General features: G+C 37.2%; 5 protein-coding genes across 6 annotated transcripts; 2 read left to right on the top strand and 3 right to left on the bottom strand.

Moving 5' to 3' along the window:
- Positions 1–1254: 1254 nt before the first annotated feature.
- Positions 1255–2134, bottom strand: LOC130510147 (uncharacterized). Its single transcript, XM_057006499.1, has 4 exons — positions 2034–2134; positions 1629–1980; positions 1375–1574; positions 1255–1270 (listed from the first exon to the last, which is right to left on the bottom strand). The coding sequence occupies exons 1-4, from the start codon at positions 2132–2134 to the stop codon at positions 1255–1257; spliced, it is 669 nt and encodes a 222-aa protein (XP_056862479.1).
- Positions 2135–2811: 677 nt separating this feature from the next.
- Positions 2812–6286, bottom strand: LOC108834739 (KRR1 small subunit processome component-like). 2 transcript variants are annotated; one of them, XM_057006507.1, is made up of 7 exons: positions 5849–6286; positions 5677–5748; positions 5535–5591; positions 5398–5436; positions 5188–5305; positions 4957–5007; positions 4581–4851 (listed from the first exon to the last, which is right to left on the bottom strand). In XM_057006507.1, the coding sequence occupies exons 1-7, from the start codon at positions 6215–6217 to the stop codon at positions 4790–4792; spliced, it is 768 nt and encodes a 255-aa protein (XP_056862487.1). In that variant the 5' UTR covers positions 6218–6286; the 3' UTR covers positions 4581–4789. The 2 variants fall into 2 exon arrangements, with proteins under 2 accessions (XP_056862489.1, XP_056862487.1); XM_057006509.1 differs by lacking the exons at positions 4581–4851; positions 4957–5007; positions 5188–5305; positions 5398–5436; positions 5535–5591 and adding exons at positions 2812–2935; positions 3008–3046; positions 3139–3195.
- Positions 6287–8215: 1929 nt separating this feature from the next.
- LOC108834336 (anaphase-promoting complex subunit 1) lies at positions 8216–19954 on the top strand. Its single transcript, XM_057005521.1, has 38 exons — positions 8216–8426; positions 8526–8797; positions 9036–9099; positions 9313–9397; positions 9498–9775; positions 9931–10036; positions 10130–10290; positions 10467–10651; positions 10754–10823; positions 10913–11083; positions 11223–11692; positions 11845–12304; positions 12475–12813; positions 13281–13364; positions 13433–13525; positions 13615–13674; positions 13942–14040; positions 14218–14358; positions 14771–14851; positions 15157–15228; positions 15714–15785; positions 16043–16136; positions 16214–16287; positions 16425–16475; positions 16581–16658; positions 16753–16874; positions 16962–17122; positions 17200–17276; positions 17356–17469; positions 17553–17654; positions 17878–18018; positions 18149–18322; positions 18432–18495; positions 18588–18727; positions 18808–18965; positions 19072–19150; positions 19256–19354; positions 19429–19954. Exons 2-38 carry the CDS (start codon positions 8571–8573, stop codon positions 19834–19836), a joined length of 5454 nt encoding a protein of 1817 aa, XP_056861501.1. The 5' UTR covers positions 8216–8426; positions 8526–8570; the 3' UTR covers positions 19837–19954.
- A 108-nt stretch (positions 19955–20062) lies between these two features.
- On the top strand, positions 20063–21820 carry LOC108846870 (26S proteasome non-ATPase regulatory subunit 7 homolog A). The gene is made up of 6 exons (XM_018620056.2): positions 20063–20525; positions 20600–20765; positions 20843–21047; positions 21149–21209; positions 21295–21438; positions 21517–21820. The coding sequence occupies exons 1-6, from the start codon at positions 20372–20374 to the stop codon at positions 21528–21530; spliced, it is 744 nt and encodes a 247-aa protein (XP_018475558.2). The 5' UTR covers positions 20063–20371; the 3' UTR covers positions 21531–21820.
- A 1402-nt stretch (positions 21821–23222) lies between these two features.
- Positions 23223–24110, bottom strand: LOC108845674 (putative F-box protein At1g77650). Its single transcript, XM_057006498.1, has one exon. It carries the CDS (start codon positions 24108–24110, stop codon positions 23223–23225), a length of 888 nt encoding a protein of 295 aa, XP_056862478.1.
- Between the last annotated feature and the right edge of the window lie 393 nt (positions 24111–24503).

The following is a 24503-nucleotide window of genomic DNA, read 5'->3' as shown; positions in this document are numbered from 1 at the left end:
AGGATTTGCCAATCTTTCAATATATACGTATATTTCTCTTCCTTGAATCACAAGAAACAGAGGACATATTGCATTTTCCAATGAACATGGAATATTACTTCTTTTGTAATTGTTAAGAGAAATAATGAAATCAAATTTGACAAAATCATGAAAATCGTGTAAGTACAATCTGAAACAACATAATCAAATATCATGAAAATTTATAGGTTGATCTTGAGTAATTATTTTTTTTTTGATATCTCTGGTGTCTGGGCAGCCACTTTCCCAAATATCCCCCGAAGGGGTCCAGCGCCCCAGCAGTAAGGATGTTAAATCGCTGTGGCCGGGGTTTCGAAGCTGGGTGGCGGGCACCTCAGCCGAAGTTCCATTACCACCAGGCTACGAAGCCCGGTTCTTGAGTAATTATTTATATGGGAACAACTAAGAAACAAAGAAATAATGTAACACTAATGGGAACAACTATCATGTAAAACAAAATTCAAGGAAAACAACACAAAATGTGAATACAATAATTATTAGAAACAAAGAAATAATGTAACACTAAAGGACAGTGCCTACTTTTTCGAGCAACAGATAAAATTTCATTAATTTTAGACTTGAAAACTTTCTAGAAAACATGTATATATTACCTTAGAAAGAGAAGTTTCGAAAAAGTCTGCAAACCCATAATAATCAATAATTAACAATGACTATATATACAAATATGTGGTAAAAATTCATAAAATATCTTTTAAATCTATTTTTTTTTTTTTAAATTTAACTTTGAAACCATCAAATGTCATATAAAACTATGGTTTGAATAACAACTCTTCATTAAACGTTATACTAACTGATACAAACTTTAATTTGTTTAATTTGGTCTGTTAAGTCATACAATGGACAAAATTGGCACAAACTAAGACTTGAGACGAAATGTGTCAAGATGAATACAAATTGTATTGTTTAGTGTTTACACGCACGGGTAATATAATTATAATAATTTTAAAGTTGTAAACAAGAAATTTTAAAAGATTTACCTTCTACATATACTACTTGAGAATAGAAATAATGTAATCATGTAAGTTATTGTAGATAAATGTATATTGTCGTCGCATAAATCGAGAGCAAAGTGCTTTAGGGTTGGTAAAAAAAGAGTTAAACTGGTTGGGAGTTGCAAAGTTTTTTTTTTTTTTTTTTTTTTTTTTTTGTTCAAACCACACTTTCATTAAAACTTAACAGAGTTTAACTCCACAAGGGGAGGATACATCATAGCTATTAAGAGCCAAATAAACTGAAACATTGATTAAACAAATGATAGATTGACGATACACCTCATTACAAAAGACCATAAGAAATCGAACTACGATCCCATAACCTTGTTGAATAAAAGCATACCGTGTAACTTCAGAAGTTACAAACACTGCAACATATGCAGAGATGAGCATCAGCCATACTAGCGACGCTTGAACATCCACTTCACTCCATAAAGGAGAAATATTGGGACGACGAACAGCCTCACGAAGGAAAGCTACGGGGTAATGAAAACCCTCCATACTCATATTCAACTGGAGAAGCCAAGTGAGTGTCCTTTCAAACTGCCACCAAGAAAGAAAACACAAACTCACAGCACCAAAAGCCAGATTAAATACCATAGAGAGACCGCATACTGCGGGAAATCGCACGAAGGCGACAGAAAAGCCACGAGCTGGCACAACATCAGAACCAAATGAACCAAAGGTCACTGGAACATTGCAATTCAAGACCATAATCCATATATTCGGAGACACCCAGTCAACAATCATCTCATACCAATCTACATGAGAACAAACTGAGATTGAAGAGTAGAGACGAACCAAAGTGAATGGTGTGTCAACGTCCAGAAGAACAGAGAGACGGCATGAAGCATCGGGAGGATCTGGTGGTTCCGGCGGGAAGAGAGCTTCGAAAGTCACCAGAGAAGGAGAAAACGGCGGCAGATCAGGTGGTCTGGCGGAGAGCGAGCTTCGAAAGGTATTAGAAAAGACAACCACAGCGGCGGACAGAGGGCTTCAAACGACATCGGAAAAGGCAGACATGGCGGCGGATCTGGAGGTGGACGGAATCGTAACGGAAGAGGTGGCGGATGGAGTGACGATGCAAGCACCACCATAGCCATGGGAGAGGAAAGCTGCTTCAGGAGGAGAGTGGAGGACCGATGGAGCTGGGGTTGAAGAGATTCATCCGGAACGGCGCACCTCGGGGTGCGTGTCTGAGAGAGAAATTTTTAGGGCGAACTCACAAAGTTGATCGTTTCAAAATCCTCTTGAGTTGCAAAGTTTTTGGTAACAAAATTAGGAAATATATATATATATATATATATATATATTATATATATATATATATAGCGAACTAAATAAACAGTAAATATCCAACTTGATACATGTCGCGCGAGTCGATAAAAAAAAATACACAGATGAAAAAGTTCGCAAAACAAAGCAGGAATAGATAGTAGGGTTAATTAGGTCGATTTGTCCCCAGTATGCTTCCATCTCTTAAAACCTCCAAGAAGTGTTAGCGCTCAGCATGTGCCGATGGTCTGTACCAACTGTAAGGACATAAAAAAAAAAGATTTAAAAAAAAAACAAGCAACATTTGCAAAAAGAAAGAAAGTAAAGAAAGAGAGAGGACAATTTACATGGACTTGATACATTTGCATCCATCTCTTTATATATAAACACATTGGGGCTAAGTCGTGGTTCCCCTGGAGTAAGAAGAAACGAAAACATCAGAAGAGGCAGAGCAAGATTTGCCAAAAAGAAACAGAAGGAAAGAGAGAGAGAGAGAGGACAATTACCTGCATCCATCTTTCTCAAGACATCCAAAGGACGCATTTGATGTCGTGTCGGAAGCATGTTCCAACAATAATCCTGAGTCGTTTGAGACCTCTGAAAGAACCCATTGCGGCAACAGTGTTACCCTGTAAGGAGACAAAGAAAAACATCAAAAGAGAGATGCAAATTGGAACCAAGAGAAGAGAGGACAAAATTACCTGCATCCGAATGAAACAGTTGGTTGATGTTTCCAGCGCCTGCAAGCGAGCAGACCAAAACAAATCAAGACTCAGGAACAACAAACATTGTATGACACTAGCTAGTGACATCATTGATTAAATGGACACACCTTCAAGGAAGAAGAGTTATGACCCAAAAATCGAATCTTTCTTATTAGAAAATCCTCCTGCAAAGATAATAATTTTTTACACATAGAGTCTGCTGTAATATCAATATATCATCATCATCATCGTAAGCATGTGACTGGGAAGTATACCACCATATCATAAGCCATGTCGTGTTCCAGAATCTTAAGTGTCTGTAAAGTTATAAAGTAATAAATACATGAAAAACATTTAACTGAAATTTTGTTGATTTTTTCACAAACAAAAGCAAAGCAGAAGCTTACATGTAGTGTAAATAGGATAAAAGTAATCATTTGTTTGTTAAATAAGTGAAAATAAAAGAAAACATATATAATTGTGGGACTATATTGATGCTATATTGAATGTGTCATTAAAATTTCTGAAATGAATAGTAAAATAAGTAGAAAAATTGTTTAAAAAAATTATGAAACTTAATGCAATAAGTAAATTTAAAATTCAAAATATTATTCTTCATTTGTTTATTCACTACGGCTGGGTTTATCCTAGTAGATAATAAAGCAATGTGGTTCTTTCATAATTGAATTATTTGTCTAATATTTTTTGTGGTCAAAAATAAATCAATAATTGTTTGGTATAGTGCATTTGGTTCTTGGTTTCGGTTTGATTATTTCGGTTCTTTGGTTGAGGTTTAGGATCCGTTCGAATATTTAGAAAATTTAGTGTGATTATTTAATTTATGTTCACTTTAAGTAACAAAATTGAGTATCGGCTAATATCCAAATTAATTTCTGATCACATATTGTTCTGGTTTGGTTCCAGTTTTTGTTAATTCAATTATAAAAACAAAAAAAACTGATTTTTGCTTAATTATCATTTTTTTAGATTTCGGATAAAACTTTGAATAATTAAGATAATTTTAAATATTTAGATACAATTATTTTTTGTAATTCTGTTTTTGGTATTTCAATTTAAAAGTAATATTTTAAAATTATATGATTATCTTTATAAGTATATAAACTATATTATAGAAATTTGGGTGCCCATACGGTTTTTGGTTCAATTTTGATTTTCTAGTTTTACGGTTCGGTTCTGGTTAATGTGATTGTTTAAAGTTTTTAACAATATAAATTAAACTAAAATTATGGAGGATACAAAAATTAATACAAATCATTATTATTCAACATCATTAATGATCATGTATATGTTAATCATATAAGGTAAATACGTAGCTTTTATTTAAGGAAAGAATGAAGAATATATTTATGTATTGATAATTAATTTAATGAAAAGTGTAATATAAATTTAGATGAACTAACTTTTTTTCTAATGATTCTCAAAATCAATCTGGTAATGACACATGACTATACTTAAAAGTTGCAATGCTAATGATCCTCAATTAATATATAGGGGATAATAAAGCAATGTGCATTGGCGTCGAATAAACCGAAAGCAATGTGCTTCTGGGTTGACGAAATAATATGAATATATAGCGAATAAAAATAACAGTAAATATTCAATTTGATTCAGTTCGAGTCGATAAAGAAAATACATAGATTAAGTTGGCGTAAATAAAACAAAGCAGGATGAGAGACATAGATAGGTTAAGGTTGATTTGTCTCCACAGAGTGATTAAACTCCAGTATGCTTCAATCTCTTAAAACCTACTGGAAAACATCAAGGAAGCATAGATCCTCGAACTTGCAAAGACCTCCTCCGTATGTATTCATAGTTTATAGCTGCAAGGACAGAAGGGGGGAAGACATCAAAAGAAAAAGATTAAAACAACCATCAAACCGCATTTGCAAAAAAAAAAAAAAAAAAGAGAGGGAGAGGACAATTACGTGGAGGACTCATTTCTGCATCCATCTCTTCACACCCATCGAGGCTATCCCCTGCAAGGAGAAACGAAAACTTTAAATAGGTAGAGCAACATTAAAAAAAAAGAAGAAAAAAAAGAAAAATGAAACAGAGAGGACAATTACGTGGAGGACTCATCTCTGCATACATCTCTTCAAACATATGCAGAAAGAAAAAAAAAAGAAAAGAGAGAGAGAGAGAGGACAATCAATTACCTGCATCCATCACTCTCAAGACATCCAAAGGACAATTATGAGAATAGAAGCATGTTTCAACAATACTTCTGAGTCGTCTGAGACCTCCGAAAGAACCCATTGCGGCAATAGTGTTACCCTGTAAGGAGACAATAAGAAAAACATCAAAACAGAGAAGAGGTAGAGCAAGATTTTGCAAATTGGAAACAAGAGAAGAGAGGACAAAATTACCTGCATCCGAATGAAACAGTTGGTTGATTTTTCTAGCGCCTGCAAGCAAGCAGACCAAAACAAATCAAGACTCAGGAACAACAAACATGACACTAGTGACATAATTTATTAATGGGGACAAACACACGCACACACACCTTCAAGGTAGAAGACTTATGACCCCAAAAACGACTCCTTCTTCTTAGAAAAAGCTCCTGAAAAGATAAAAGTCTTTGTAAAATTTACACATAGAGCCTGCTGTAATATCATCATCATAAGCATGTGACTGGGAAGGTATACCTTTGATCCAACCACCATACGGCGGATATTAATGATATCATAAGCCATGTCGTCTTCCAGAATCTTAAGTGCCTGTAAAGTTAAAAAGTAATAAATCCATGAAAAACATTTAACTGAAATTTTGTTTTTTTTTTACAGACAAAAGCAAAGCAAAGTAGAGCAGAAGCTTTACCTGACGAGCAGGGACACTTCTCGCCAGAAGCCTAAGCAAGTCTCTAGCTTTGACGATGATGTCCGGATCTCTCGTCATCTTGGTCTTCGAAACACTCATATAACGTCCAACCACGTTGAGCTCGCAGGAGACGCCGTGTTCCTCGAGAGCGGATTTGACTCTGGGCCAACACTTGAGAAGATGCTTCTCTCTGCGTTTAGGATACGCTCTGGAGAAGGAGCCAACTTCGAGCATACCACTCGGATTCCATGACGGATCGAACTTCTCGATTTCCCAACGGTCCAGGCAGGGGCCATCGTCCCATGGCTTCCGCTTGTTTTGTTTGCATTTATTTGTCTCCAGATTCTTAATCTCTTCCACCTCCGCCATTGACGATATCAGAGTATAGAGAGAGAGACCAGATCGCCTTTTTGCTTGTGAGGTAAGTTACCTGTAGCTTCTCTTATATTTTATACCTAGGGTTTCCTCGTGTCTCTATGGGCTATCAGTTTTCAAGCAGTCTTTAGCCCAATTCAAATTAATCACACAGTCAAGGCCCATTTGTTTAAGCCCACGTTCGCCCCCTCCTACTACACCGCCAACGCTAAGCCAAAATTAGTTGAATTTAGACGATTTGATCCGTGTTTGTCAAGTTTTAAGTTCACTCTCTGTCGTGATATATCACTTGTTTTATTTGTTCTTTTTTTTTTTTACCTAGGCACAACATTTTATACTTTTCTTTTCTATTAACAAAATAACAATTAAGCACACATAATATTACATATATATTATATACCTCTTATAACATTTTCCGTTTTCAACATATATAAGTTGGACTCTTTGTCTCCATTGTGTTTTTTTCGTTTGAGACTTCATGGATTCTTGTTCGTGACAATTCTTGAGTACATAAAAAACTAGCTATTCCCTGAACCATTCTTTCTTTTCTTCCATTTGTATGATGCGCGAGAACGACTGTTTTAACTCGTAGTTTTTTATGCAAAAGGCATGGAGTCACCTAGGTCATAAGGTCAAGGACCATAAGCTTTCCTTTGTGTCTTACAAATTGGTTGTTTAGCAGTATACTGTATACTGTATACAGGTTGGTTTTTAGATTTTTAGAGAAGATTTATTTAATCATTAATGTTACATTTTATTTTTATAGACTTTTAATGTTATAAAATCTAAAATTTGATATCAATTTTATAAATTTATATGTGTGGATTATTTTTAGTCAACAGTGTAGGTTCTAAAATCTCTACAACAAAAAAATTACAATTTGTTTTTAATAATTTACTATAAAACCTGTTAAAATTTATTTTAAATGATTTTATAAGTAAATGTTTTGAAAAGATTCCTCCTTTTGATTTCATAATTCTGATCCAGCCTAATTATATAACCGGCCTAATCGCATTTGTCCAAATGTAAAATCTAATAGAACTGATTTCTAAAGCATAGTTTAGAACCACTAACTGAATAACAACAGATTATTGTTGGATTTATAAGCTATGTTGCATGGAATCGGAAGCGGATACGCAGAAGCGGAAACGTTTAGAAGCGTAGAAACGAACTTTTTTAAAATATTAGGAAGCGGAAACGTGTTGGAAGCGTGTGTATATATATATATATATATATATATGTCAAGCCCTAAATAATCTATTAATAGTTCTTAAAACAAATTCTAAAATCTTGTTTTGATATAAACATGTAATTTGACAAAAGATAAAACCATAACTAAAAACTATTCAACTTGACCAGTTTAGAATTTACTTTTGCTTTTAAATGCATGTCACGTTAGCTTTCTAACATACTCTTGAGTTTTTTTTTTTGCATTTTAATTTCATTAAGCTAGATATTTTTAGTGTGAAACTATGAGCATATAATCTAAATTAACTTGGGCCCTTATTAAACAAAAGAAAACACTTGTGTTTCATCTTCTTCCCTAACACGAACGATGACAATGAATGAAGTAAACGTTTCCGATCTGTGAACAGCACGATTCCAACTTCGAGTCGTGAGTTTCACAACGATTCCAAACTCTATTTTTTCAGAATCGCGTTTCCGGCCGATTCCCGGCGATTCCGAACGCTTCTGTTTCCGCTTCCGCTTCCGGAGCGAGAATCGTGGCTCCATCGGCGATTCCATGCAACGCCGATGGAGTACATCCCTAAATAAAACCCGAAACTTTTATTAATGATTTTCTTTTGTTGGAAAATGTCAAAATAATAATTTATGTGAAATAGTTCCAATAGAGAGACTACTATAGAGTACTAATGAGCCTAGTTGTTGAGAAAATTTGAACTTTTCTCGAAAGTTAATGGGCTGAGTTGTTGACCCATTAGTCAAAGATCAAATATTATTATTTTGTTTTCTTTACTTTTGCTTTTCTCAAACCAACCAGGAGTGTCCCGATCTTCCTGCACACAACGTGTTTGATTAAATTTCTCAGTGAGAGAGAGAGAGAGAGAGAGAGAGAGAGGGAGCATCTCTGTCTCACTGGGTTCGATGCTTTGCCTACGTGTTAACTCACGCGGCTGATTTGACCTAACTCGGGACTCTGTCTGAAACCGTGTGTCCTCTTTCTGGTTCGAAAGACTAATAAGTAAGTGATGATTTGACCCTTCCTTCTTTTGTTTTGTTACTGTCCTTTTCCTCTCTCACTTACATTGTCTACTAACGCCGAGAAACTCAATTTCTACAGCTGAGAATTTTTGAAAAGAGGGCGGGAAGAGTTCAAAAAGCTCAAATGTCTCCGGGGGTTCGACGACTTACTGTCCTCGGAAAGTTCAAACCTTTCGGTCTAATCGCTGAAGCTACCGACGCTAAACCTTCGGATGTTGATGTTGACGATTCCTACGAGTATTTTCTGTTCGATCCTCATCTCACTGGCCAGCTAGACGATGATGATGATGATGGAAGTGAAGCTAACTTCTCCCGGCAGAGAGAGCATGAGCTCTTCATCCGACACAACCAGTTAAGAACCGTTATCATCATCTTCTTCTTAACAGTTTGTGGACTCTTAAAAAATATATTTGGCGGGATTACAGCAGACATGACTTTAGGCCTGTTTATACGCTTTGATGATTTACTCTATTACCTACTTCTTTCTTTATTCTACTAATGTATCTAGAAGCTAATTTGATATATAATGTATCTGGTTCACTCTATCTGTTCCTGACCATATGATTATTTTTATTTATTTGGTGGGTAGCATAATCTGGACAAGCGGTTCACGCGTGCTCAAGCGCTTTACCTTGTCTTCTCCCATCATTAAGGTAATTTCCATAACACGTTGGACTCTTTGTCTCCTAGCTATGCCTCAACCATGCTTTCTTATGTATTGGAAAGATGCGTTAGATTTTCTTAGTAATGCTATTCTGTTTGTTCCTCCTCAAAGGGTAGATTTTATTTTTTCTATTTATTTGATGCGCAAGAATGACTGTTTTTAACTCGCAGTAATTTTTTTTTTGTGTGTGCGCGCAAAATAGGCATGCTGGAGTCACCTGGGTCGAGGACCAGAAGCTTTCCTTTGTGTCTTACAAATTGGCTGTTTAACAGTATACAGCACGTCAGGTAAGTGTGGCTAGATACATCTGGAAATATTATGCTAGCTTAGGTTTCAGCTGAGGTATTTACCTTTTTATCATTTTTTTTTGGCATTTGTGAGCGACAGGCGAAGTTGTATCTGTTCCACTTTCACGTACTGTCATATCAATATGGCCTCTACCGTTTGGTCTACTTCTTCAGCAAGCTGCTCAAGTGAATCAATCCTCACATATTCCATTTTCTTCTGCTACCCCCACTCTTGGTTCCCGTGAGAGGCTGCTCCAAAGAAAAGAAATTGGGAATGTTTCACCACAGAATTTCCATTCCTCGGTTGCGCATGATCTTACTAGCAGAAGAGACATGTCTTCCCATCTGATTCTAAGAGATCCGTTAGAGGAACCTGAGGTAAATGATCTCATAAGTTTAGATTTTTTCTTGTCTACTTTATTCCTACTTCCTGCCAGTCATGTTTTTATTTCCGGACCTAAATAATTTCGTTGCTGTCATGCAATTTTGTGGTTATATGTTGCATCTGGTAACTCATCTAATTAATTTTTCAGCCAATCTATCTAGAAGAGAGGGGAAAGTTGAACATAATGAAGGACTATGATGAGAGAACAATTTGGACAAGTGACCGGCTTCCTCTTATGACCTCATATAACAAAGGTTTGTTATATTCTTCTCCGATCAGGCTGAACTAGCCTAGCCATATGCTCTTCTTATTTTTCATCCAAGTACTCAGTCTCGTTTTTTTTTCAGGCAAGATGCAACATTCTGTGTGGGCAGCCGAATATATAGAGTCTAACCGTGAAGCTTCTGCTTCATGTTCAAGCGGCGTGGTTCCTGATACTGTTTTCCCGAAGCGAGTATCTTTTCGCAGAATATGGCAAGCCAAAGGTGCTAAGAAAGCTGCATCTAAGGTGTGCCGAGTTTGCTCTTTGTATTTTCGAGTTCAGTTTGTGAAATGTGTTCTCTTGCAAATATTACTCTACTTAAGTTGTTTGTTGACTATGAATGCGAGGAAGATCTGCGAGCTCTGTTTCTGAAGTCTTTGCTCCTCTTATTGATGTCTCACAAGTGCCTCAATATATTACAGGTCTTTTTGGCAACTGATGATGCAGTCCCAGTAATTTGCTTTCTGATTCTAGAACAAAAGAAGCTGTTATCGGTGGGACTCCAAACTGTAGAGATCAATAATGATATTCTGTTTGACGTTAAGCCTGATATAAGCTGGAGTGTCTCTGCAATTGCTGCCGCACCTGTTGTTGTGACACGCTCTCAGTAAATTCCTATCTACATTTTTTTTTGCCTCTGTCACTGTAAATGAGACTTTTCTGTTGTCATGTTAAGAGTTTGTTTAATGCTCTTTCCATTTCCTTGCAGAGTGAAAAACGGACTCCTTCCACATTTGGATATCATCGTTTTATCTCCAGAAAATGACCTCGTTCTTTATGTAGGTGTTGATATGCCACCATACCGTTTTCTTCGTTAAATATCATCGTTATGTTCTATGTTTAATTAAATTCTCTATATTATTTGTAGTCAGGAAAACAATGTCTCTGTAAATATGTACTGCCATCTGGGTGTGGAAAAAATCTCGTTTCTGGTGATAGAGAGTCTGCAGAAAAAGTTTCAGGTTCCCGGGATCTGAAGATCACTGGATTATCTGATGCTGTGTTAGGATGTATCAATTTATCGGTAAATCATTCACAGGTATGTCACACAGATATCAACCCTTTTGAAATTCAAAATGATTAGTTTTTTAAGTACCATTCCGAACTTTGATACTTATTTATTTGGTTGTTCAAGTTGTCTACTGTTTCAATTTACCGTTTGTATTATACTCCTGTAGATCTATCGGTGTGCCTTAGCTGGTAGCCCTTCATCTTCACTTGCAAATGATTGCATAGCAGCCTTAGCTGAGGGATTACGATCGGATTTGTACAATTTATTTCTCTCTCTTCTTTGGGGAGATGATAATTCTGATCAGAAAGGTTCTTGTGTTCATTTTGAATGGGAAGCGTTTTGCAACATTTTTCTGGGGATCTGTCAGAACCCTACTGATGTACATCTGAAGCAACCAAAAACATCATCAGAATCCTCCTGGGAGTTCCTTCTCAACAGCAATTTTCATAAGACATACTCCAGGTTTCACGGTGGCATCAGTTCAAACAATTCTTTGGATCTGGAAGGAATTGTCCCATTTGAAACCAAGACTGGTGGTGGAAAAAAACCAAACAACTCATTTGAATTGATGGTCAAGAGTTTAGATTGTCTTCATGCAGTATATGAGAGTTTGAAGATGGATAATCTACGGAAACAGTAAGCACACCGGCTTTCTTTTTTCACCTTGCCTGTTTTGCTTAGCAAACGGTTAGCTATCTTAGAATAATAACTTCAAAAAGAGTGAAAATTATTATTTTGAATTTCTGCTAGCGTTTGACTCAAACTTGACTTTTGACATATACGTGCAGGGATTTGCATCAGCTAGCTGTTTTATTGTGCAATATTGCCAAGTTTCTGGGTGAGAAGTGTTACATAGATCACTACATACGTGATTTTCCTCGTCTTTCCGAAACTATCCGGGCATGCACAACCCTTTCTTCCTGCAGAAAACCTCCAAATCTGTTCAGATGGTTTGAGAACTGTTTAAGAGGTGGATCTTTACCCACAAACCTTGATGACATCCCAGATTTGATCCGTAAAGATAGTTGCTCCATTGTGAGCTGGGCAAGGAAAATTGTTTCCTTCTACAGTGTGTTATTTGGTGATAAGCCAGTAGGACAGAAACTTTCTTCAGGTGTCCCCTGTAATATTGCCCCAGGATCATATTCCAGTAACGAGGAACTTGCTATCTTAGCTATGGCTGGAGAGAGATTTGGGCTTCGTCAACTGGATTTGCTACCTTCTGGTGTATCTCTCCCGCTGAGACATGTAAGTTGGAATGTTAACATATACATGGATGAGAGGAAAATGCAGTTGGAATTAATAACTTCTACATCAGTGTGATGATTCTATTTTCTCGTCTCTTAGGATGTTGGTTTGTTATTTCCTATCGTCTACTTGTTTTATCTTTTGTATAATATTTTGTCTGTCTTTTGTAGGCTCTGGATAGCTGTCGAGAATCTCCTCCAGCTGACTGGCCAGCAATTGCCTATGTGCTTCTTGGTCGAGAAGATATGGCCCTATCCGTCTTCAGAAATTTGAGCTCATCTAAGGAATTTGAGATGCAGTCAAATAAGAGTTTAATATCCATGTCCATACCATACATGCTGCACTTGCATCCAGTAATTGTTCCATCCTCTTTATCCGAGTCAGTTGGCATGGAAAACACTAAGATTGAGGATACAAGTTCCGTGGATGGTTCTGTGATAGATGGAATGGAGCATATCTTCAACTCCTATACGCAGTTACGGTATGGTCGAGATCTACGGCTGAATGAGGTATATCACACAACCCATTTAGAAACAAAAACTGGTTAATGTAATGGTCACAGTGTTTAATGCTCGGATCTGTTTCCGTAGTGTGCTATATAGACTCTTGCATATTTAGTAGCTAGGCTGCACCTTACATAGTATGATGCATTGCTCTGAAAAGTTTCACAAGGTTATTTACTTGCAGTGCGCTTTGTACCTTGTTTCACTGTTGGTGGCTGTACATCTCTGGATTAAGTTTTCTATATATAAGACGATGACGTACGCCTGTGTTTGCTACTTTTGTTTTCTGTATTAGTAGATAATTATAAAATCTCATACCGTGTCCCATCCCTCAGCTGTTAGACATTGTTGGTTGGGATATACAAATGTTACCATCTACCCAACCCTATTCCTTTGTAGTAGACTTTGATTTAACTATCAGCTTATTTTATTTCTCTTGATATTCTCTTTTCTTTTTTCCCTTCGCATGTTAGGTTCGACGTCTTTTGTGCTCTGCACGACCTGTGGTAATTCAAACGTCTGCCAATCCTACTATATCTGATCAGGAGCAGCAACAGGTATACAAATCTTGATTTATATTGCTGTTTTTTAAATCTTAATACGTTGCGTCATTAATTAATTGTAGGACCAGCTATGGCGCATAGCACAGAGGACTGCTGTGCTTCCCCTGGGGCGTGGAGCATTCACATTATCTACAATACACACTCTTTTAACTGAGGCAATTTTTTTATCTTGGGAAGTCTATACTTGGTTTTCATCACTTTTAATGACTACTTGAAGATTTACATTCTCTCTGAACTTTTGCAGGCGTTTACTGTACCAAAACTTGTTTTCGCTGGTCGGCTGCCTGCCCAACAAAATGCCATTGTACGTAAAATCGTGGTTATGATTTAATAAGGAAACACTTGCACACTAAAAATTATTTTACGCTCTCATTTATAGGAAAAAACATTTGTGCCAATTGCTTCTGTTATTGTTGAGAATATGGAACTTAAAATTTGCATTAAGCGGCAATTTCAAGAAATAAAATAATAAAGCAATTTTGACCACGCTATTTCTTTCCCCGAGATGCCACTTGTGATTTAAAACCACTTTAGCCAGTCTAATAGTTTAGATTTCATGTTTCCTTTGCAGGTTAATCTAGATCCAAACGTAAGGAATATCCAAGAACTAAAGACATGGCCAGAGTTTCATAATGCTGTTGCTGCTGGGTTACGACTGGCTCCGCTTCAGGTTTGTGTTGTGTATTTAAGTGTTTTTTTTTTGCATCTATGTGAATGTGATGTAACAAGAGAATGCACGAAATTATGACACATGATCTCACAATGTAAATGTTGTCATGCAGCAAGTACCATTTCTTTATCCCGGCCCAACTAATCCAGTTATGTTTCTTCCTAAATTTTGGTGCAGGGAAAGGTCTCCAGAACGTGGATTAAATACAATAAACCAGGAGAGCCAAATGCTGTTCATGCTGGACTTCTGTTTGGGCTGGGGTTACAGGGATATCTGCATGTGTTAAACCTTAGTGACATATACCAATATTTCACTCAGGTTTGTTTCTATTGGCTCCCTTTTCCATTAAGTTATTTCTTCCCGTTACTTCCTATTGGTTAATACTAACTAGTATTACGTGCTAATTGAAGCTCTTATACTCTGCTGAGTTGAGAATCAAGTTATTCTGGCTCTTGTTTGCAGTTATTACTAGTTTTACCCGTTAACAATTTTTGAATTAGCACATGTCAGCTATGTAATAGTGAATGCAACATTGGACTACTATAACTAATGAAGACTAGTTTTCCATGTCTGCCTCATTTGATAATTGTACTCGTTTCACTATCAGCCTTAATCATCACACATAGTATCATACTACTAAAGTGACTTTTTTCTGTTTGATTAGTTCAAAACAAATTTATTCCTGACTACTTTCTATGTACTTTAACTACTTTCTTCCTTGGTATTTTAGGACCATGAGAGCACCACGGTAGGTTTGATGCTCGGTCTGGCGGCTTCTTATAGGAGATCAATGCAACCTGAAATAGCAAAGGTAAATGTTCAGTTGCTTCATTTTCTGGACTATTTGCACCTTGATCTGGCCTCTAAGTGCTTTTGTTGATAGCGTGTCAACCAAAGATCCGTTTTTTGTTTAAGATACCCGAAGTCTTCCAAAGAAACACTAGTTTGAGATCTACGTATGCTTTCTTGTTAGTTTTGATCTAGAGCACTTAAAATGGTGGATAATCAACGTGTTTTGAAAAAGAATGCTAATATTTCTTACTAGCATCTTAAAAAAAAAGAATTCTGTTCCAGCTCTGGAAATTCTCTAAGAACTAATTCTTCTCTGCATAACAGGCTCTCTTTTTCCATGTTCCCGCGCGATACCAAGCATCATATGCTGAGTTTGAGATACCAACACTTCTGCAGGTACATATTGCTATGATGTTTACTTACTGAAAGAATTTTAGTTCTCGACAAGCAGTTACTGAAAGTGGAAGTTGTTTGACAAGCATTTACTATGGAATTTAGTTACGTATGCTAAAGTAATGATATATACGTTCATGTCACGTTATCATCATTCTTTTGTTTATTTTAGCTTATAGTGGAGGACCGGAGGTGTACTACTATATATGATTTTGACATAGTCAGTTGTGGTATTGTCTTACGTTTCCTTGTCTTGATATTTATTTGCGGCCTATGTTGACATATGTGCCAATATGCAACGCCTTTTACTGGCGTCTTTGGATTGTTCATCTTTTCTACCTCACATATATCTTGTTCCTAGCAGAATCCACTGATTTTAGTTTACCTCTGTAGAAGTGATGTTCAGATAAACTGGTTGATAGAGAAAGTAGAATTATTGTTAACTAGTGACATTTTTCATTAACATGCTGTCTTCAACTATTATCTAGTCTGCAGCGTTAGTCTCTGTTGGCATTTTATTTGAAGGATCAGCACACCAGCAGACAATGCAATTACTTCTGGTAATATCTCTTACGTATTTTTTTTTTAAACTTATGGTTAAAATTTCATATAGCATTCTTCCTGTCATCAAATGTCATTTTTATCGTTACATGTGAGGATCATGTTTTAAATACACTTGTTTTTATACGTGACAATCTTGGAGTGAGTTAAAAACATTCATTAAGTTCATGCATATCTTTTATATTGCAATTTAGTTCTATGCAACTCCGGTGGATCGTCCCTTATCTTTCGGATCCCACTTCGTATATGTTCTCAGGGTGAAATTGGCCGCCGAAGTGCAGGGGACAATGTTCTTGAAAGGGAGGGTTATGCTGTATCTGCAGGATTCTCACTTGGTCTTGTTGCTTTGGGTATGTCTTTTTGGTTTTTGCTTACTGAAACTTTTTTCTTTTGTTTAAGTTAACTCTACTCTATTTGTTGGCTTAAGGCCGTGGAGGGGATGCGCTCGGTTCGCTGGACTCCTTTGTCAATCGCTTACTTCAGTATTTAGGAGCAAAAGAGGTAATTGTCTATTTCTGATTCACATTAACTGTACCCCACTCTCATTCCTTTGTTGATTGGAACTAAATCATATCACACTGGATTTGTAAACAGTGTCTATTTGTTATTCTGAACAACTCCTTAAAATTTCCATGCAGGGAAGATCTCTCCTTGCACCATCAAATGAAGATCACCGAAGTGCTGCACAGGTTTCCTTGCTTATATATAATTCTTGATGGAGCTTGTATAGGCATAAATCTACCCCAAAAACACTTGTTGGATTATAATTATGTGGTTAAAATTTTTTCTCTCAGATAACAGACGGAAGCGCTTCCAATGTTGATATAACTGCACCTGGAGCGATTATCGCTCTCGCGTTAATGTATCTTAAGGTGGGTCCTGAGGATGTTTTTGATTTTAACTAGATAACTGGTTTGACGTTCACCCTGTACATCCTGAAAGCTTCATATAATCTCTTTTTTGCAGACAGAATCAGAGGTCATTTTCTCAAAGCTTTCTATTCCACAAACACATTACGAGTTGCAGTGCGTAAGGCCTGATTTCATAATGCTCCGTGTCATTGCTCGAAACTTGATAATGTGGAGCAGGTATTTTTTGTTTTGTTTATCTTGCCTAATTAGGAGTGCTGTTATTGATGCTTCTAAGATCGTAATTCTAATAAATTTTGTATATAGGATCCGTCCTACATGTGATTGGATTCAGTCTCAAGTTCCTGAAGTTGTCAAAAATGGTATCAGCCACCTCCAAGATGACATGGATGATATGTATGAGATAGATGTTGAAGCCCTTGTGCAGGCATATGTGAATATAGTGACCGGGGCCTGCATTTCACTTGGTAATATAATTCACCTCTTATGAGACAGTAGTCTCTTATATCTCATGATAATTATGACAAGAATCTGTTTTTGATAGGGCTAAGATTTGCTGGTACAAGGGATGGAAATGCTCGTGACTTGCTTTACAATTACGCTCTCTATCTCCTGAATGAGGTATATCATATTTGAAATGTTACATTTTCGCTCCTTTTGCGTCCCTCGAATGTGAGCTTATATGTTTTGATGTATGTAGATCAAGCCTGTTTCTTCTACATCTGGAACTGCATTTCCGAGGGGAATATCTAAATTTGTTGATCGGGGAACGCTTGAAATGTGTCTTTATCTTGTCATTCTTTCACTTTCAGTGGTAATACTTCTTTTGAGGACTCATGTTCAACAATTTTCAGTTTTCAAGTTGGTAGCTTTATGTCGAAGGACTCGCTCGTGTAGGTCATGGCGGGATCAGGGGACTTGCAAATATTTCGGTTGTTGAGGTTTCTCCGCAGCCGAAACTCTGCTGATGGACATGCTAACTATGGCACTCAAACGGCGGTAAGCACTTCTGTTGCAAAATATTAAGTTTCCTTCGCTTCATGTAATTGATTCAGGTGCCTTGCATTTTATTTTCTAGAGTTGCGATGTTCAAATGTATTTTTTTGAGCAGTCATCTATACGACTTTCAGTTTCGTTTTGTAAAACATTCTTGTTGAGCGAATTCCTTCTATCCTTTTATTTTCTTGAAGCATGAGACAGCATAGTGTTTTTTTCCCTTTAGGTGAGCTTAGCCACGGGTTTCTTATTTCTTGGAGGTGGTATGCGAACATTTTCAACGAGTAATGGCTCAATTGCAATGTTGCTCATCACTCTCTATCCACGGTTGCCTTCTGGACCAAATGACAATCGCTGTCACCTCCAGGCAAGTTTTAATCTCTTATTTGTTCCCTGCATCGCTCTTTTGTGTATCTGGTTTGGTTACTGTTTCTCTTCTATAGAAGCGAGAGTTTCTTTTCTAACTTTTATTCTGATTTTTTTCTCTCTTTTTTTAGGCATTCAGGCATTTATATGTCCTTGCAACAGAGGCTCGTTGGCTACAGACTATTGATGTTGATTCTGGTCTGCCTGTATATGCCCCTCTAGAAGTCACAGTAAAAGAGACGGAACTTTATTCAGAAACAAGATATTGCGAGGTTACCCCGTGCATTCTGCCAGAGCGTGCTATTGTAAGTCAAGTTCAACAACTTTCCCTCACTTCCCCTGGCATTATTTTAAGTACAGTAAAAAAAACTACAGGACTTTTCTTGATTTACATGCTCACACGTCTGACTGCAGCTAAAGAGAATTTGTGTATGTGGTCCCCGATACTGGCCCCAACAAGTTGAGCTTGTCCCAGAAGGTAATTGATTCGTTTCCATATCTATTCCTTCTTCTCCTCGGTCATTTAGCTGGTTTGAAGGTATTTTTTAACTTTGACCCGATGGAACACAGAGAAACATTGGTGGAGCTTTGGGGACAAGAGTGATCCCTTCAGTTCAGGTGTTATATATGTCAAAAGGAAAGTAGGAGCTTGTTCGTATGTAGATGATCCAGTTGGGTGTCAGTCACTGCTTTCACGAGCAATGCATAAGGTTGTTAACTCCACGTATATTCATTTTTAGTCATCGAGAACTGGATTCTGATACACGTTTATATGCTTTTGGTAATACAGGTTTTTGGTTTAAGAACTCTAGACGAATCTAACACGCTTGCTAGTAGTCACAAAGAACTGGATTCTGATAGCGTTGATCACTTGGTCAGCACTTTCTCATCTGATCCAAGCCTAATTGCCTTTGCACAGTTGTGTTGTGACAAATCTTGGAATGACAGGTAAGATACTGTTATATCCATTTTCTCTTTTTCCTCACTGTCCATGTCATAACAGGGTTTAGTAGTTTTCGTATCGATTAATGTCTTAACAACCCCATTTATGCAGATCTGATTCTGATTTCAAGGAGTTCTGTCTGCAAGTGTTGTTTGATTGTATAAGCAAGGATAGACCAGCTCTTTTGCAGGTGTGACTACACCATACTTTATTTACAGTTTGGAACATTCGTGTTGGCAGTGTATATATATAGCACATTGTTATTCTAATATGTACTCTTACGTGATTCTTACAGGTTTATTTATCTTTGTACAAAACTATTGGTTCAATGGCTGATCTGCTAGTCAAAAACGATAGTAATGTGTGTGATTCACTTTCCATCTCAAGCCTCAAGGTAATTGATTCTTTTACATCTTGTATAATCTGATTGGGTTATCTATCATTGGATCTAAGTACTTCTGATCACAGGTTTCTCTTGCTTACAACGAGGCGGTAACTAGTGGAAGATTGGCCTCTTCAGGTGGCTTTGTTCAATCAATCTTCTTAGCATCATTGGGGAAACGGTGCGAAGAGATTCTGAATTGCTCAACCGAGCTGAAGATTCATTTGAGGAACTATCTGATCTCGGAGACTTGGCATGCTGTTCATAACTCTGAGATGCAGAAAGATGTAATCCTTCTCTCATGGTATTTAAAATGGTTCAGCGTACCGTCTCCATCGATCATCAAAGCAGCAGTGGACAAGATCAAACCTAAGTTCAAGGTCTCAACTTCGGCAGTACCTTTGTTACGATTGTTGTTACCAAGTACGCATATTAGTGCCATTAGTGAGATTGATAGGGTCTTTTTCCCATCAAATGTGACAATTGCATTGTGAAAAACATGATTTTGGTTCTTCTAATTTTGATGGCTATTCAATTAGCACAGATTAATATTTACTCTCTCTGTAGGATTACCCAGACCTAGTGAATATGATTATGAATTCGATGGACTGATTAACTTGCTTTTTTATTTATTTGTTGTTTTGAATACTTTTTAATTAATTTAGATAGTTTAATTAATTTTTAATTAGATCTGTAAATAATTTATATATTTTAATTTTTTATTTTGTAAATTTTAAAATAGATCTAGTGAATATGATTATAAATAATTTATACATAACCTAAAAGGAACCAAACCGAATCTAATCCGATAATTAGTAAAAACCAAATGATACTTATGAGTACAACACCAAAAATCCAAATCATCCCGGACCAAAATCGAATGGGCCACCGAAACAAGTCCGGCCCATAAAAGAGAAAAAAAGAAACTAGAGAATAGAAATAGGGCAGAGGAGTTGAAGAAGCAAACTTGAAACGCACGTCTTGGAAAAAGCAGATCGGAAGTTCCGCAGTGAAATCGAGTTACCAGTGATGATGATCGAGAAGGTGGTCGTTCATCCACTTGTGTTGCGTAATATCTTCCACAAGCACCATTGGGTCGTTAAAAAAACGGGAAGGCGTGGGGTCGGTGTTCTTCTCGGCAGGAGTTACCGTGGTGTCGTTAGTGTCACCAACAGCTACCCAGGTTCGCCTCATCTCCCTAACTTCCATCTTATTGCCTGTTTCTTGCGTATGACTTGTTTGCATATGGATTTGTAGTGCTTTTCAAGGAGGATCCTATATGGTCTTTTGATCAGACTCACCACAAGTCAATGTTTCGTATGTTGGAGAGCATCAATGGTCGTCATGAGGATGTGGTTGGTTGGTACAGCACCTGCCCTGAACCTCATGTGAACAATTTGGATATGCACGCTGTGTTCAGAGAGTTAGTTTCTAACTTAAATCATTCTTTATGTTTTGTTGACTTGTCTGAAGAAGCTTCATTGTTTTTTATTTCTGCAGGTATGTTCAAGATCCATTGTTCCTCACTATTGACGTCATGCGTTCAGAAACTCCCACATCGGAAATTCCCACAGTGGCTTACCTTGCAGTGGAGGACGAGGTCAATGAGGTGGGAAGCAGCAAGCAAACCTTCTTCCCTGTCTTTACACAAATTGCTCTTCCTGAGGAGATCGGTACCTCAACTAGGAGTACCCTTGTCTCCGAGGTTTGGTTTCTGTTTTTTTACAATACTTTACTTTGCATTATGATTCATTTTGTTTTTGTTTTTAACTTCGTAGCTGTTTTTTCTTCTTTATGTTTTATCAGATGCCTATACTGGAGACTTGCCGTGTTTTATCGAATCTCATTACTTGTATGTCAAAAACATGTAAGATTCTTTTTTTTTTTTTTGGATTTCTTACAACTACATTTTAAATTATATGTGTACTGAACTTGCTTGCGTTTTTTTTTAGGGTTCGTATTAGCGTGGAGGGATATGATCTTTCACTCGATCCTGTTGATCTCGACAGATCACTTGAGGAACATTTTGGATCCTGTGGAACGGTTGAGTACGTGGATGTGCCCAGACATCCTGATACCAATGCTATCAGCAATAGGTTTGTGTCTTTCTTTTTTTTTTTTTATTCAAGTTAACTATTTCCTTACTAACAAACTGTTTTTGCTTATGATTGTAGATGTACTACAGTGACTCTCCGTGGAGAATTTGCAGAAGAGAAGGCACTCGCACTCAACGGGACTGACGTGGAAGGATGGACAGTAACCGTGAAGGTTTTACCGCCAGCGATGACCGAGCTGATGTCAGGGAAGAGTCCACGCGAATTGGCTCTTGAATACCTCGCCCGCAACTGCTAAATTTATATATAATTAATCTCCCAAGCTATGACTTAATTATTAGGGCTGTTTAATATTTCTTCTTTGAGAGAGAAGAAAGATTGAATAATGTTTATTGTTTTTGTTACGCTTACAAGTTTAGTAATCCCAATCGCATGCTATCTATGTCAGCCGACCTATCGCCATAATTTCTTGATTCATAACTAAACCTCAAGATCTTGTAGTTTTCACGGGATACATTGTCGTATCCAAAACCGTAGATATTCTGATAACGCCTTGGGAAAGAACTCAGAGGTTTCAATCCACTTGACTCGGCTCAAAAAAGGATTCCAAACTGCGAACTTTCTTCCCATACCTATATCCATTAATTCACATAGCAATAATCCGTCGCAGTGAATCATTGAATTAGTACTATAAATCCTTCACGGGAGAGATCCAAGTGCTTGTAGATGAATCTCTTGTCGTTTAAAAGAGCAAACCATTGTTTGCATGTGGACTTCAGTCGTAGCAAAGATTCCACCGGTATCCTGCAAAGTATATTTTCTACCAATTCCAAAGGAAGAAGAGACCAGGAAGGACTTGAAGAAGCCATGAAAACAATCAGCAAAACTAGGTTGCACCAAGAGACGATCACAATTCCTTATATACGAGCTAGTTTATTACTAAGAAAAGTAAAATTTGCTTTTCTCTTAAAAACAAAAATGTAGGTTTTGGACTCTTTCGTAAACTTCCCCAAAGTCAGAATTGCCTCATAGATAGTTTGCTTTTTTCTTTTCTTTTTCTTTTCACACGCTCTCTACTTACTCTGTCTACCTTAATGAACCAAACCTCTCTGTTCTTGTTTTTTCTAAACTCGTTAACGCACATACAGTTAATGACCTAAGTACCAACTTAATAATCTAATAAAAGTTTTCGTTCTTCGCCATTTCTTTAATCTCCCATCCCTTTACTCATGAACAAGGCTAGAGGGATGGATACACGAATTTGAAAAGATGTCTCCTTTTGATTTCATACTTCTGATCCAGAAAGAGGCTTTGATTTTGTTAATAATGATTTGGACCGAGTAACACCATGAGATCATCAACACCAAGAGAAAATAGAGAACCTATAGCTATGTGAACCGAACTGTATTAATTAAGAACTTCAAGCAGAAACTCAAACTAGTTTAAGCTACCAAAATACAAAAAGTCAGTTTAAAGATGAGCATGCAAGAGTAAATAGATACTTCACTTATGACAATATGCTGATGAGATGGATCATTCAATAGTAATAGATACGCCACTTGTGTGTTAAGTATGATCACAACCTCATATGGTCATAAATGATTTTAACAAGAACCAAACATGGCTCCAGTTTATTGTCTTCTCTTTCTTTTTTTTCTCTTTTTCGTTTTATTTTGCTATATAATTTAAAGTTAAAAAATAAATCAGAGACTGCAATCTTTCCACTTTCCAGCTTTATTTTAAGGCTTAGTATTCAATGAAAGTTACACCAAATGAAATGCATATTGCATCTGACAGAATTAGAAGAACAAAACATGCATGAAATCTTAGCAAGAGCAACCCTCAGAAGTCTCCTCTTGCTTTGAGACCGGAACCAGACTTGGTACAAATGCAGAAGAATTCTCACGAACGTCAAGGCGTTCATACCGCCCATATCGCTCTGTCTCAACTTGTTTCTTGACCTCACCCTCTCCTATTTCGTAAACGCTGGTGTAGATACATTCATCTTTTTCCGAACACCATAAATTGACCCCCCTATCGGTATGGCGGAACCATAACTTGACCCTATCGGTATGGTGGATCAAGTATGTTGGATGAGAGCCTAATATCCTGAAATCAGGAGTCACATTACAATACATGCTCCACGAGACAACCTCATCAGTCACAATATTGTTTGTAACCCAAACCTGAATCTCCCCAGATCTCTGTTGAGCTAACAAAGAAAGCCTATCTCCTCCGAAACCTGATAGGCGTGGCGACAAACCTGATCGGGGTGGCGGCGGCCAATCATTGTGATTTATAAAGGGAATACAGCATGTTTCTTTGAATACCTCTTTGGAGAAATCAAAAGACTGGATGAAGTAAGTTTTGGAGTTATCATTCTCCCTTTCAACGATCCAATACATGTTTCCATTCATAGACATAGCTTGGTCCCTCCATGCACACCAAGAATAAGCCAATGAATAGTCAACACTTCTCCAGAGTTGTGACTTGAACTCATATATCTCAACCTCTTCACATCCTTTTTCTCTTTTAAACCTCAAGATCTTGTAGTTGTCACGGGACACATTGTCGTATCCAAAACCGTAGATATCAAACCGTGCGTAAGAACTAGACAGTTTGATCCGCTTGAATTGGCCCAAAAACGGATTCCAGACTGCGAGTTTTCTCTCTCGTTCAATATTACATAGCAATAATCCGTCGCAGTGAATCATTGAACCAATTTTAGATGGACCTTGTAGTCTCGAAAGGGATAGGGTCTCAAGATTGATGACTTGATACAAGTTATGATCAATGATTCGTATGAATCCTTCACGGGAGAGATCCAAGTGTTTGTAGATGAATGTCTTGTCGTCTAAGGAGACCACGCCATTCCTTGCATGTGGACTTGAATCGTGCCAAAGATTCGACCGGTATCCTGAGAAGTATATTTTCTAACAACGCCAAAGGAAGCCGCGACCAGGAAGGGTTTGAAGAAGCCATCAGCAAAACTAGTTAGTTAGTAGGTTGCACGAAGAGACACAACCAAATCTCTATTATATAGGCGCTAGTAGAGAAAAGAAAAAGTCAAATTTCCTTTCTTTAGGTAACAAAAAAGGTAGTTTTTT

Source organism: Raphanus sativus, chromosome 3, assembly GCF_000801105.2.
Source record: "Raphanus sativus cultivar WK10039 chromosome 3, ASM80110v3, whole genome shotgun sequence".
NCBI classification, from domain to species: domain Eukaryota; kingdom Viridiplantae; phylum Streptophyta; class Magnoliopsida; order Brassicales; family Brassicaceae; genus Raphanus; species Raphanus sativus.
This window is presented reverse-complemented; position numbering and strand designations above follow the sequence as displayed.